General features: G+C 42.3%; 1 protein-coding gene across 1 annotated transcript; it reads right to left on the bottom strand.

Annotated features, from left to right (window-relative positions):
- Positions 1–3,881: 3,881 nt before the first annotated feature.
- SERTM2 (serine rich and transmembrane domain containing 2) lies at positions 3,882–4,160 on the bottom strand. Its single transcript, XM_054215392.1, has one exon. The coding sequence runs from the start codon at positions 4,158–4,160 to the stop codon at positions 3,882–3,884; it is 279 nt and encodes a 92-aa protein (XP_054071367.1).
- Between the last annotated feature and the right edge of the window lie 10,147 nt (positions 4,161–14,307).

A 14,307-nucleotide genomic window follows, 5' to 3' on the forward strand; every position in this document is an offset into this window, starting at 1 on the left:
CATTAATGCTGACAGTTAAATGGATGTGTGACATCACATATTTTTTTTCTTTCAAACATGTTCTATTTCTTTTTCAAGTAAAATCAAAAAAGGTCCTTTGGGGAGCTCAAGGTTGATCCTCTGCTGAGTTAATGCTATTTGCAAAATTATGTTCTTCTCTGCAGTCCTGTGAGGATATGGAAATATACATTTATGTTTATATATTCTGACACAAAGAAGGAACACATTCTACATATGAACCCTTTCTGCTCAATACTTAAGGGTTTGTTAATGCAGAAAATTCATGGATGTGAATGGAAATCATGTGGATGAGATTACCCAAGCATAAATCCTGTAGAATATATATGGTTTGGTGAGTTACACCACACTCAGGTCCTGACACCTCCTAGACTAAATACCCTCGGGAATTGGGAGCGATGGTGGTTTTCTGATGGCTGTAGGCTTACTCTGACCTCACAGTCCCACCCACAAGGAATGGCAACATGTAGTCATTTTGCTGCTCTTTCAGAACAACAGGTGGCTGTCTTCCCCTGCAGGTAGGGAATGGAGGAGGTGATGAATTCACTAAATAGTCATATTTATTTCCAGTGTTTAAGATGGGAGTAAAGATGGTAACAAACTGTCCTGGATCAAGTCGTACTTAACACAGACTGGTATGGGGTCTCCTTACACAGATGCCTCCTGAGGCCAACAATTAATTTGAAATGAGTGGCACCACTTGAGCCTATTTCACATCCATACGTGGAAGTAGTACAGAGCAGTCAGTGACTCACCATTGATAGTAGCGTGTCTCTTTATTTTTGTAAAAAAACCCAATTTTCTGTAGCAGACGGACAAGTGGGAAGGGAACAGACTGCTGGAGGAGAAGGGAGTGGATGCGACACCTGCAGTTTTCCAAGATCCATCAAATCCATGCAAAAGTTCCAATAACCACTCTTTATAGCCAAAGAATACCCAAGTCCACTAAAGCCCACTCAGCAAACACAGGTCAATGCATCTGAACAGTCTCTTTTCTCAAAGCCATCAGGTCTTGGACATTACAAATGAGACTGAAAAAGGGGAAAAGGTATTCTTCTGTTTCTCAATGAGAAAGGCTTTAAAACTTGCTGGCATTGTACAGACAGGTGAGGTATTTAATTACCTCTGGGACTGTATATGTATCAAGTGGGACAGATACTTTGCGTGAAACGAAGCTTTAGAAAGGAAAACTTGCTATTTTTGTGTTAGATGATAGGGCTGCTTTCCTTAGCAGTATTATATAGAAATACAGAGTCTGCTCAAAGTTATAACATGATATAATGTAATGATATATAAAGTGATTGCTCTTATTTACAGTATATTTACTGAATAAGTTTTAAAGGGTTGTGAGACTATTCTGAATTAACACACTTTAGTATGAAGGAAAGAAACAGAGTCTTGACGCCTGCCTCTGGCGGGCTTTTCAGATGAGATCAGAGCAATAAGAATTTGGATCCCAACCCAGATGACACTGTCTTTTTCCATTAGTAGGTTTGATATTTTATGTCAATATTTGAATCTTTCCTGCAGCTTCTTGGAAATAAGGCTTTTTCACAGATAGTCGTGCTGTAAGGCTAATGTGGTTTAGTTGCTGATTTAGTATGTTAGAACATTTACAGTCTAAGTTGTAGCTTTCAAATGGCACATCAAGAAAATTGGGAGGGCTAGTCTGCCTCATGATGGCTGAATGAATGACACACACCAAGCCAACTTGATCTGCATAGATTTTTGTTAAATTTAAATGTCGTTGATGAACTCAGTAGCCGTCTGTCCTAGCTGGACTGATGTCCAAATCATCACACAGAATTTGGGCTCTTGTGCAGTACTGAGAGTAGCACTCCTTGAGGAGCTAACCTTTAGATCAGGTGTGAAGCCACCATCCTGCCTGGTGATATCTGTGTCTTGTCCCCATGGCAGAACGCTTGAGGGCAACCTGCCTTCTGTCTTCTTTTTGAGATAAACACAGCCAAGCACGGCATGGGGAGATATTGCTGAGAGTGCATTGTTTGCTGTATTCCCTAACACAGTCACTGTGCTATTTTATAGGTTAAACCTGCTTATGTGGGTGTTAGTGGAGTATAAAGGGTGTTATTCAATATAAGGAAGAAATTTTTAAATGGCTTTGTACTAAATACATGAGTAAGAAAAACACTAGTCCTGCCCATGGACCAACTGTATCCAGTATGGACATTACTTATCATTCTGCTCCCCCACATACACAATCACCTGTAAAAGCCATATTCCTAGTCCAAACAGCTCACCCATATACAGACCTGTTGTTCACAAAGCATTTGAGAAACAGTTTCTTGTTACTATCACAAGTCCATGGAGTCAGTGTCTTCTCTAATTTTAGCACTGGTTTTGTGTGGGGAGTTTACACTTTCCAAGCCCTTGGAGAGAGAATTGGCAAATAAGTGTATATAAATGTGGAAAGCACCAGGGGATTTTATCACTAAACTAGAATTAGACTGTAATAAAGAAGGTAAGCTGGGTAAAATTCGTGCCCTTTAGAGATATAGGTGAAGCAATCTCGCTCAAGGTTTTTCTTGAGCCAGTGGCTCTGGCAGTGGCTCTCCCAGAAGTGATATGCCATATTTGATTCCACCTTTCCCATCCACAGAAGCAAAGTCAATCTCTATACATCGTTCATAGGTAGGAGGATTGGATCAGATTGTTGTTTCATAAATTTAAGTTCCAAATGATCCACCAGGATATTTGGATTGAGTCCTATCTTTTAGTGCTCAGTGAGTTTACTTTCCATCTGCACGTTCCCTACTAGTCTATGTCCAGAGCTGTTCACACTATTCATTATTGCAATGCCAGGCCCTGGCATTTCTTCAGCTTTCTTTGGAGGAAAACAAATAAAAAGCTTTGGAAGAACCGGTCTGTCTTTTGAGAAAGAAAACCCAACATGGATAAGAGAGGAAATGTTATTATGAATTTGAATCTCTTAGGAGAAGAATGTCCATTGACTCACAGACTTTATACTGCATTTTAGTTACTGAGTGATACTGGGAAGGCTGAAAGGCATGAATATGTTTATATTCAGCTCAGTTAATGTAACGGAGAATAAAAGAAGAGAGGTAGAGTGTATTTTAACATTTTTCCTCTCCTGCTGCTCATTTCGTGCTGATGCTTTCTTTTTATTTTAAACCTTTGTTAAATTTTATCTTTATTTTCTTTCCTCTTTTAAAAGTTCTGTCTTTGTGATATCTGGAATGCAACTATCCACTGTAGGGTTTTTAATGTCAGAAACTCATAGTTCCAGCAGGTGATGAAACATTTGTATACTTCTGAAATTCCATCGTGTAAATCTGCCATTCAAGTGGGAAAAAAGCAGTTTAAGGTTTTCCTTCTTGAATGGGAGAAATGCCTGAGAATTTCCAAACCACTGATAATTTCTGTATGTATCCTGTTGGCTCTTTCCACTTAAGCCAGTTTACTTTGTTGATTCAACTCTTTTTATAAGCAAGGAATTTAAGGGCAGAGAGATAGGTCAGCAAATACAGGCTCCAGGACACATTCTGCTGCGTGTCTCTCTGGGGTTTTTCCTGTCATTGTTGTGGCTTTTACCATTTTCTGCACGGGCTTTTAAAGGGATATGAGTCTTTCCTGATGGCAGTAGGTTTCTGTAACGTAAATTTTGTTGAGGGTGTTGCACACACGTTGCCTGTAGTGTCAACAGCTAGTGGGTCCCAGCCAGTCAGTCTGAGTTGAGTGACACTCTCCATATGCTCTGTGCTGCTGTTGATGGTTGTGCAATAAGTTGTAGGGCTCAATAGGCAGGCAGACATTCTTTCCACCACCATTTGGCTGAACAAAACATGTTTCACAAGCACAGAGCCCTCTTTGCTTTGGGGCCTCTAAGTGGTAGGAATCCTGCTGTGCATTTCCACATCTGTGAACTGCTGGACATTCTCAGTGCTCTCTGGAGATGTGGTGATTGGGGAAATAACATGCTTCAGGCGCAAGAGCATGGAGAAAAGCAATATGAGAAGGATAGCCAGTAGCGTTAGAAACAATCCCACGTACACGTAGAGGCTGGAATATTTATCTGCTGTTGTGTCTACTTCTGTAGCCAGAGTTGGAAAGTGGACGCGGCCAGTCAGGTTTCCACGGAATTTGAAATAAATCTCAGTCATTGCTCTCTGTCAGCTTTGGTCCATTTTGCCTATTTACCCTCAGATTTCCTGTCTTCCCTCACCAAACTTACAGAGGAGGTCAAGAGACAAAACTTAGGACAGATGGCACAATGGCTTCAGCAAGAAATGCACCATCCTCTTGGTCTCAAGACTGCTGGTTCACATATTCAAGCAGACTGCATGAGACAGGCCTTTGCAAATCATTTTGCAAGTTGCTATTAGAATGACAACAAGCATGAGAGACTTGTGTTTTACATTGCCATCTGGCTTTCATTTTGTCCTGAAAATGCTTTGGTCCTTCTTTTGGTAGGTCATCTCCTTTGGTACGTGAAAAGCTTTGGTCCTTCTCTCAAACTGAGCTGCAAAGGTTTGCACAGCTTTGGTCTCTGCAAGTGCTGTTTTCCAAACAAACTGAGTCAGCTTTCTGCCAGCTTCTCCCACAGCAGGTGGTTTATCCTTGTATGAGCTGGGGAAGGTTGTTTTCTGTTTTGTCAGACTGCTGGGGGAATCTCTTCTCTCCTAATCCAGGGCTATTGATACTTGCTTAAGGAGTATGGAGTTTTGAGTTTCTCATTAGGAACAGTCAAAAAATTGGCTTTCTAAAAGGAAAAAAATGAGAGAAGGAGAGAGAGAGAAATGAAACCAGGTACCAAAATAGCCTAGCCTATATGAGGTATCTTTAGAACAAATAGATAAGAAAACCCTTGTCACACTCCTATGAGACAGCTTGATAGAGAAAGACCATGCAAATCCAATGTTAAGGTCTCCTCTGTTAACACTCACTACTTACTTCTGGGTAAGAGAAGGACCCACGGTCTATGGAATTAGATGTCACAGAGGAAGGGAAGATATGAATCTAGGCAGCATCTTCCACCATGTGTGTCTCATTTATTGTTTATCAGGGCCCTCTGTTTCTGAGGCAGGATGCACCTGGCAGGCATCCAGAGCCCTACTTGTCCCACTGGGGCAACTCTGCCACAGGATATGGCACTTCACTCCCCTCCTGGGAGCAGAACTTACTAGAAATAGGGGGTATCTTAAGGTTTTAGCATTTTCAATTCTTCCAACTGGAAACAGAAAATGTAAATGACAAAAATTCACTGTAAATGGTGCATCCAAAACCATCATTTTCTGCTTTGATAAGACCAGAATTTTGTTTTTAGCATTGAAACAAAGTGATGTAGTCATTTATAATGTTCACTACATATACACCTACATGAGATGTGAATAGAGTTACATTAATATGGTAATATACTATGGCAGTCAGATTAAAATGAAACATTAGGTCAAAATGATAAAAACTCTGATGCTTTTAGATAAAGATTTCACCTAAAAGACATATTACTGCAAAACATTTTGACAGTCATGGGCCTTCAGTTTGTAAAACGTAGCTGTTCTATTGACAATCTTTGGTTATGTTCTCCCCGTGTACCAGTGGAAACAACACCTTGCTGTTCTTCAGAGAGGTGGTTGAAATCTGGAGGCCTGAGTCGTCAAGGGGCTGATATTCAGGCTTTCATTACAAGCAAGACAGACATACTTTGGCTCACGTGATGGGGAAACATCCAATGTGCGGCGTTTTTGGAGCAGGGACGCTGGGGATTGTCTACAATTACCTCCCAGCTCCTGCAAAACCTTCTTCAGTATCAAAGCATTTGAAATAACAGCAATCCAGTTTAGGAAATATTGGGCCATATCCTGCTTAGTAATAGGCTGGCTAAGCTGACCCAAATTGCTGACTGAAAAAATTGCCTGGGGATTTGACTTCTGCAGTCCCTGCATGGGTAATGTATTCTGTGCTGGGCTTTGTGTAGGAGGTTGTGGGCAAGCATGGTAGAAAAGGGCTGCTCAGTATTTTTCCAGGGGCCGACTCAATCCCTTTGGAGCCAGGTATTCTGGCAGCAGGGGTGCTGATGCAGAAGCATGGGACGTGAAAGGGGAGGTTCTGTTGCAGCCAGGCACTTTTGCTTTCAATTACAGGGCAATAACTCTGTGATTTTCACACTTCAAATGTATAAATGGAAATTCTTCCCCATGAAGAATATTCTTACGTTACACAGCAGGTGGGAAATAGAGGGTGTGATGGCTACTGTCCATATTAAACCTCAGTTTTTACAGTATGGTTTCTATGTTGATAATGAAGTGCAATCAGTCTGGAATCTCACACTTGTGTGAGTTAAAGCACAGAACAATGTCTTTGCCCATCTCATCTGCTATCTTACCGAGAGCGAAAGTCAGAGCTAGTTTCTCTCCATAAGGAGCAGAGAGCCTAATGGCTTTACATACTTCATAAAATTAGACTGCAGAATGCTAAGGACATTAGTCTGAAGTTCAATAATTAGCTACAAACCAAGACATTGAATTAACAAAGTTCAGCTGGGCATTTATTGATAAAAGGAGCAGATTAATAGTAAAAAGTATTAGCAATGGGGAGCTGGCACAGCTTGCTTTTTATTTTTAAGTCTCAACTATAGAACTGTCAGGAGCAACCAACTATTAAGACTATTGAAAACTGTGAAATTAACTACATCTTTTCCAGAAATGAGGCAGAAATAATTCAGTAGCTCCAGGCAACCCCAAAGATTTCTGCTTTTCAATCTACCGATTATCTCATTGAGCACAGGTTTTTGGATATTTGCACACTCCCCTTTAAGGAATAGAAGCTTTAAGATTGTAGGGAAAATATGTGGTACACAAAGATTCTGAAAAAAATGTATAAAACAGGTCAGCATTATAACTTTGTATGACTCTGATTACAGGAGGCAAAACCTCACTTGTTACCCTGAGAAGCCCTCAAGTCCACGGACAGAGATAGTAAGCAGAAGTTTGTTATGGAGCAGAGCAGGATAACTAGAGTCCACATTCCCTATGATCTAAATTGTTAATCAAGGCTTAGTCGTCATTCTCTGTCTGGACAATACTCCCATTTCTGAGAGGTGCCAAGCACCATTAGTGTTCACTGATGCTCAGTGGGTACAGATTGATTCCAAGCAGACACTTCTTTTTTAATCAGTTTGTGATCGTTTCGCAGCAAGGATTTAAAAAAATCAAACAAAACCTATTTCATTTAATAAAAATCAGTAATGAAAATAGAAGCCTCATACAAAACAACAGAAAGGTTTCTTCTCAGAGTGTGTCACTGAGGAAATTCATGAGCCAAAACTTCATGGGTACTGAAATTACCATCCTCCCACTGCACCTATGAGGGTTTGGGGAGCTTCAGGTTTGGGAGTTTTTGTGAAGCCTGCATGTCCCTAACTCTGCAGCTTTGTAGATCACAGAGGAGCAGAGAGAAAGAAAGATTGTCCCCAAAACAGTGCAGAGAGACAGTACAAATTGATCTTGCAGCTGCAGTAAATGTCTTATCTTGCCTTCTTGCTTCCTTTTACTCCCATATTTGGTTTAAGTGCCACTTGCCAGCAAGGCATCTCTGAAAGTCAAAGCAACTTTCCTGAGTTCCTTTTGCTTTTCCATCTGATATTAAAACTACTACAAAGAGGTAAATGGGACAGAATAGAACAATTACTTGTGTGACTTCTCCAAGGCTGTTAATTTAAACTGAGCTGAACCGGCTGGCAAGCACAGAAAGGTTTGGTTTTGAACACACAGAGTACCAGGTGTATTCTGTCTAGGTGATCTTTAGAGAAAAAAATCAGCACTGAAGAAATGCAAACAAAGCATTAAAGTATCAATTCCATCCATGGCTTGCATTTTCTCCAGGGAGGATCTGAGGGAGAGGAAAGGGGATATGTCTCTTCTTTCAGTGGCAGACAGTAATTTTTGGTCTCATGCTGAAGTGCAAGATAGTATGTCAGTGTCTCAGCTTTGGTAGTGCATAGGAAGAGAACAGAATAAAGCATAGTTACCTTTCAGAGCAGGCAGGGGTGTTGGGACTAGGCATTAGAGCAGCTGGTTCAGACCACAAGCTTGCTGGTGATTTATCTAGGAACATCTCCTCCCAGGTAACGGAATTTGTGCAGAAAAGATTTGCTGTCTTATTACTGGTGTCAGGATATTGTCTTTTCAGCAACAGACATGCCAAGTGTACTTTCTTCTCCTCTGCTCTTGGTTCTCTGCTCACATGGTTCGCTGACAGGGATGGCTCTTACTCCGGATCTTGAGATGCCAACTGACAGTCTAACTGAACAGCCCTGGTGATGCCCTTCCTTCACAGGCAGTAGGAGTAGGGGGCAAGGAGCTTCATGAGCTTCACTGCTTGGATGGAAACAGCCAGTCCCCTCCTTCAGCAGCGGTAGGCAACAGTTAGAGCAGAGAGGATCGGTAGTGCTTGATGCTGCTGCAGCTCGGCTGCAGGCAAGGAGGGAAGGGAGGGAGGCTGTGAGCTCAGCTCGCAGCAAAGTTTGTACAAGGTTTATCTTAACCCTTTCGTGCTTGCAAGTGGTAGGTAGACAAGACTGAGCTGCCTGCTAATTGTGGAGTAAGACATGAGCCAGGAGGACAGGTTATCAGTTTCTCTCTCTTAATTTCCTAGAAGATGCAAAGGTTTTTTGTTTTGTGGCTCTTGGAAAGGATTGTCTGGTGAGGGCTCCCAGCTAGGTTCCTGTCTGGAACCATGCACAAGTGTCATTTTTCAGCTGAGACCCTCAGGATTGTCCCCAAGTATTGCTCTTTGGTGTTGGAGCTTTTTATGTATTTTTGTGCCTGTGTTTACTGTTTGATGGTTTGGGAATTGCCATGTGGCCGGTTTAGTTTACAGGTATTCTCTCCCTTGAGTAGTTTGAAACTCTGCATGAATAAGCATATCCCCAACTTTGCAGTATTGTGATCAAAAAAGATTGTCACCAATTTATGAATGCATGAAGCACAGATCTACCTACAGGATGTCACAGAAATGAGGCAGAAGGAGCCAAGGTTGAGGTGAGAACCATCGTGATCCCTCTGATAACCACGCATTTTAACCTCCATTTCTTAGCTCCCCCCAGCTGACAAAGTAAGGATGTTTTGTGACCCTGTTCCAGTTACAACACAAATTAGGTTAAACCAAATCACGATAATTTAATCACTATAATCACTATGAATCACTATAATTTTAGTTGTGTGCATGTTTCAGAAGGGTGATGGGGTCCAAGGTTGCCTCTGCTTTACACAGTGTGGCTGAGTCTGTTGGGGACAGATGTCAGTTTGGGATGCATTGCAGCAAGCCCCAAAGTTTCACCATTAGTGGAGCACAGCTGGAGGTGACCGGCACATAGGTGGAGTAGCCGCAGTTTGCATCTCTAAGCACTGAGCTATGTACAGCTGCATGCAGCTATATTTCACATGTTCATGTCCCTTGTGCCCCAGCAGGTGGGTTGGCTGGAGGCACCTCATGGGATGAACCTGACCCACAGGCCCACAGTGGCCAACTTGGCTTGTGGCAGTTCCCAGTGTCTACAGGTTGTCTTTCATGGCTTGTACCTAGGGCACTGAGAGCAAGGTTCCCCTCTCGAAAGTGAGTCCCACACAGAGGTTTGGGAGATACGAGTTCATTCTCTCTGAAGCTTTCTGTGTCACAAAATAGTGACATTTAATCTCAAAACTGTCTCCTCAGAATAGCTCTCCCTCTCTGGTCCCCCACGGCCACAGCCTGAGCAGAGGTGCCAAGGGGTAATGAAACCCAGAGCTGCACAACTCTTTCATCCTCCTGGGGTGGAGGCTTGTATTATAAATCCATCTCTCTAAGGGCTTCAATCTCTGGAGCTCACAAGCACAGTGTATTATTGCAATGCAGCACTATTTAGATAAATAAAACATAGTCCCTGGAAAAAATACAATTCATCCACGTTTCTGTGGTGGGATGAACCATCTGAAAGCCAAGACTTATAAGACAGCTTTGATTGCTGATTTTATTTCACATTTCCTTTGTTGTAATATCATGTGTAGTGCCCAGTATTGCAGTCTAAGTCCCTGCTAGTCACATAGGAATGACAGTACGATGATAAAGAAGGAAGACTATGTGTATTTTTCCCCAGAATTCATACAATTACTGCTTTACCAACAAGCTACCTGACAGCACCTCCATACCCTGGGTACACATCCTCTTATTTAAGAATAAACAAGAGAGAGGTCTATTTAACCAGGAATTATGTTGCTGGTTGCGTTATGAGCCCCAGAAGAGACAGACGTGTTGAAATCCTGCAACCCTACTTTCTCTATAATGCTAATGAGCAGTGCTGAAATGAAAGGCTTGCTCTCTCTGTCCATGCAATCCAGCTTCTCTGCTCAGCTTTTTTTCCCTTTGTTGATTTTGCAGTAAATTATCTCTCCCTTTTGTAGGACGAAGCTGCTGTTTGTTGGATGGGTACACTTAGATTTCTTGTTTCCTCTGTAGCAGGGTATAATAAAGACAGATGAATTTTAGATAATGCCACAATTTATACCAGCTGAGGCTGATGAATGCTTGACTGACTGATTGCCGAATTCCTGAATTGTTGAGATGTAGGCTTTCTCTCTATGTAAATTTTTGGGCCAATCAATGACAAATTTGTACTACATAAAATGAAGGTGTATAAATTCCCCTGGAAATACACAGAAATATGAGCCCAGTGAAAGTAATTTTTCAAGCAGCCATTAAGAATCTGGGGGCAAAAGACTAGGGAGCTTGTTAGGTTCTTTCCTTTGCATTATTTCACCTGTGCCTCAAGCTTTGTATCAGGTCATTTTACACATCTTTCTCACAATGGTCCCACACCAGTCTTAGAGTGAAATTTGGATTTAACAGAGAGCAAATAAGATCTCTGAATGACTGTTAGTGAGTATAATCTGTATGTTCCTGTAGTGTTTCCTCTGTTATCCAAATGCATGAATCCTATGAACATAGTAAATGCATACTTTGCATCTTTAAAAATTGCTTTCAGTGCAGCTGCAGTGAATGGAGAAAGAGCTGTGCATTCCTCTCCCCCATGTTGCTTTCATAGCAGACACATCCCAGAATGGTTTATTCAAGCCCACAGCTGTATAAAGGCTTTCCACCATTTGTGTCTGTCTGTGTGTGGGAGGGTCAGGGTCAAGCAGAGGTTTCTTGCTAATGTAGATGCTGTATATTGAACTCAGGGAAGGGCAAGAACTTGGTAGGTGCCTGTGCCCATGTCAAAGATGACAGAGAAAATAGAAGCAGTGGCTGAGTTTTCAGTATTAAGGGCAGAAAGTGTGTTAAATTAGAGCAGACTTTTAACTCAGAGCTGTTACGCCTGAAGCGTATTCTATGTTTGGACATATTTTCCACCTGTTGTTTAGAGGTTACATTTAATACTAACTCACCATTTACCCATCACTGTCCTTCCCTTTCCTCCTGTTAAACAATTTCTCTCCTTGACCTATGTGGTTAATCCCTGCCTGGATGAGCGTCTGGCTGACTGACCTGTTGTGCTGAGCCGAGGCAGCATGGCTTGCCTGGAGTTTCACTAGCTTCCAAAGGGCTTAGGGGGGAGTTCTCCCCTAAGAGTGTTGCTAGAAACCTGCACCAGGTGGTTTAGAAATCAACTCAGCACTGTGAACTTCTATTAGTATTCATTGCATATGGCAATAATAATCACACTTAGCACTTCTGTATTTCAAGACACTTCATTGTTACAATCCCTCAGTGAGGTACTGTCAGATAGCGTTGAAGAGGACTGACAAGTATCCAATTTTTAACAGCTTTTGTGGCTGTTACAGGCTTTGTAGCTGGTCGGTGTAGCTACCCAGGGGACACCTCCTTGAAGAGGTGCTCAGCCCCCTCTTTAGCCTTAGAGGCCACGAGGTCCAAGTCCCGAGGTGTCCAGCTGATATTAGATATTTTACATGGAAAAAGACCCGTCCTTTACCTTTCCTGCCTTCCCCACCCCTGCCCTGGCCATCCGCATGGCCCCTTGCTGCCACGAGGAGAGTTAGATAACTGGAACTGCCTACGGTAGTTGCTTGGGGAGCTGTTCTTGCAAAGATCAGGGTGCTTCCTAGTCTCCACCTAGAACTGTACAAGTGCTATGAACAAGAAGGTAAGTCACTATGGAAGAAGCAAGTGACAGCACTTAGTGCTCCTTGTCTTGGCAGAGTGGAATCTGTTGTAAATGTGTTTTTGTTTTAATATGTTTTGTCTTTATAGCCACAACACCGAGTGGCAGATGATCTATATCACAAACAGGCTTGTGGAATACATAAAAATAATGTTTCAGTAGGTTTTGAATCAGGAGTCTATAATGAATGTTTGGACTTTGAAATATTTATTGCTCATTCAGATTTGTGTAAAATAGGTTTAGCTGCCTCCAGCTTTAAGGGAGAAACACCACAGTCCATGGGATAGCAACCTTGAAAGCAAAGAAAGTTGCCTGGAGCTTGTTTCTTGCTTAGGCCACTAATGGCCCCCAAAAAAGTACTGATTTCTCTCTGTCTCATTTCTTTTTCATGGAAAGGGAAAAATTATTAGTACCTTGCCCCCTGTAAACAATCTGTTAATACTAAGTGCTACGCAAATGCATGTGCATGGTCACGTGCCTGCTGCCCCAGAGAGCTGAGTGCTTTTCTCTCTGTGCATTCCCACACAATCTTGTTTTGTCCAGTACAGCGTGTCTGAAAATGCTTATGTGTTTGGACTAAAAGACTTTTGTTACTTTGAAAGGCTTGGGGCTGTTTTGACAATTTGGCTTTGTTTTGAACTTCCTTCATCAAAAATATTGCAATACTTCAGTTTATTTAGAGAAACTTATTCTCCCACAGATAACTGAAGAAATTCAGCCTAGTCTGATGTTAACTGCTAATTTTTAGGAACGTGTCAGTGAAGGCCTACGTTGTCCTGCACAGAATTCTGTCTGAAACAGTCCTAAGCTTCATTTTTGTGGATGAGCTTGTGAAGAAGGCATTGCAGGTCCCCAAAATAGTGTTACCACTCACAGAAGAGACTTCCAGTGCTGTAGGTAAGTTGATGAGAGCTAGCTCAGGTGGAGCCAGCTGGCAGTGAGCAGGGTCGTATGGAGAACCCTTGGAGCAAGGGGTATCTAAAAAGCAGATTCCACCTGGATCCAAACTATAAGTACATGTCAGCCACCCTCCATCACGGTCCCACACAGGCTCTTGTGGGCCTTGGCAAAAATTAGTTGAACAATGAGTCAGGGATAGAACAGATCCTGTGTTCTCCAGCCCATGGTATGGAATACTATTATTTCCTCTGAAGTAGGACAGTTCTTGCAGCAGTGCCTATTTTTAGGGAGTTCAGCACAATTTCTAGACCCCAGAGTTTCAGGTCAGTCTAGGGAAGCTTTCAGATGTGCGGATCATCTGGTTTTGGCTGGTCAGTTGCTAAGATACAACCTGAGAGATGCTCGCATGACAATGAGCCACTTAATTTTAGTCACTTAAAATGGGCACTTGTTTTTAACACTCACGATCAAGCTTGTCTTACAGCCCATCTACACTGCTTACCAGATGATCTTAACATGACTGATGACAATGCAAAATAAATACTAACAACTGGGCCTTATTTTAGAAACAAGATAGCAGACTGGCTTCCAGGAGACTGCAGTGCAGCATTTGCTGGGAATTGGGTCACTCACAGAATTTTTTTCTTGTCTGCATGACAAGGCTGGTGCCACAGGGGAGACTTGGCATGGACCTCAGTATCAAAACCAACACCTGAAGTATGTATATGCGTGAAACAGGCATGTTTTGTGCTTTGGTGTTCTATCTGTTTTTTTCTGAAACTCTTGACTTTCTTGATGGTGCCTGAAAATCTACTTGTTCATTTTTTATTCCCACTCACCTCCGCAGCGCATGGCTCCATGCTCTGGCTGTGGACAGCATTGCCTTCAGTGTGACTTAATATTGGCCCATGGGCAAGTGGGTGAGTCACTCTTGAGCCACTGGACATGGTGTCACCACAAAGCCCATCTCAGCCCACCCAGAGCTGGGCCTGTCTGCGTGCAAAGAGCCCTTTGACTCCTGTGGGCTTCACACAGATTTTTGCCTGCAGGAACAGCTCGTAGGGTTAAGGCTTACATCCGATTCCCTGAAAGGTGATTTTCACAGCACAGATGATCTGAGGAAGGTCTCAAATGCAATCACACATGTTAAAACATGTGTCTCTCCTCCTGTTACAGCCAAAGGTATCACCTGAACTTGCCAGGCAGCACTGTAATTACAATGCTGATCAGTAAAAGGCTTTTTCTTCAGAGTT

Source organism: Rissa tridactyla, chromosome 9 (genome assembly GCF_028500815.1).
Source record: "Rissa tridactyla isolate bRisTri1 chromosome 9, bRisTri1.patW.cur.20221130, whole genome shotgun sequence".
NCBI lineage: Eukaryota > Metazoa > Chordata > Aves > Charadriiformes > Laridae > Rissa > Rissa tridactyla.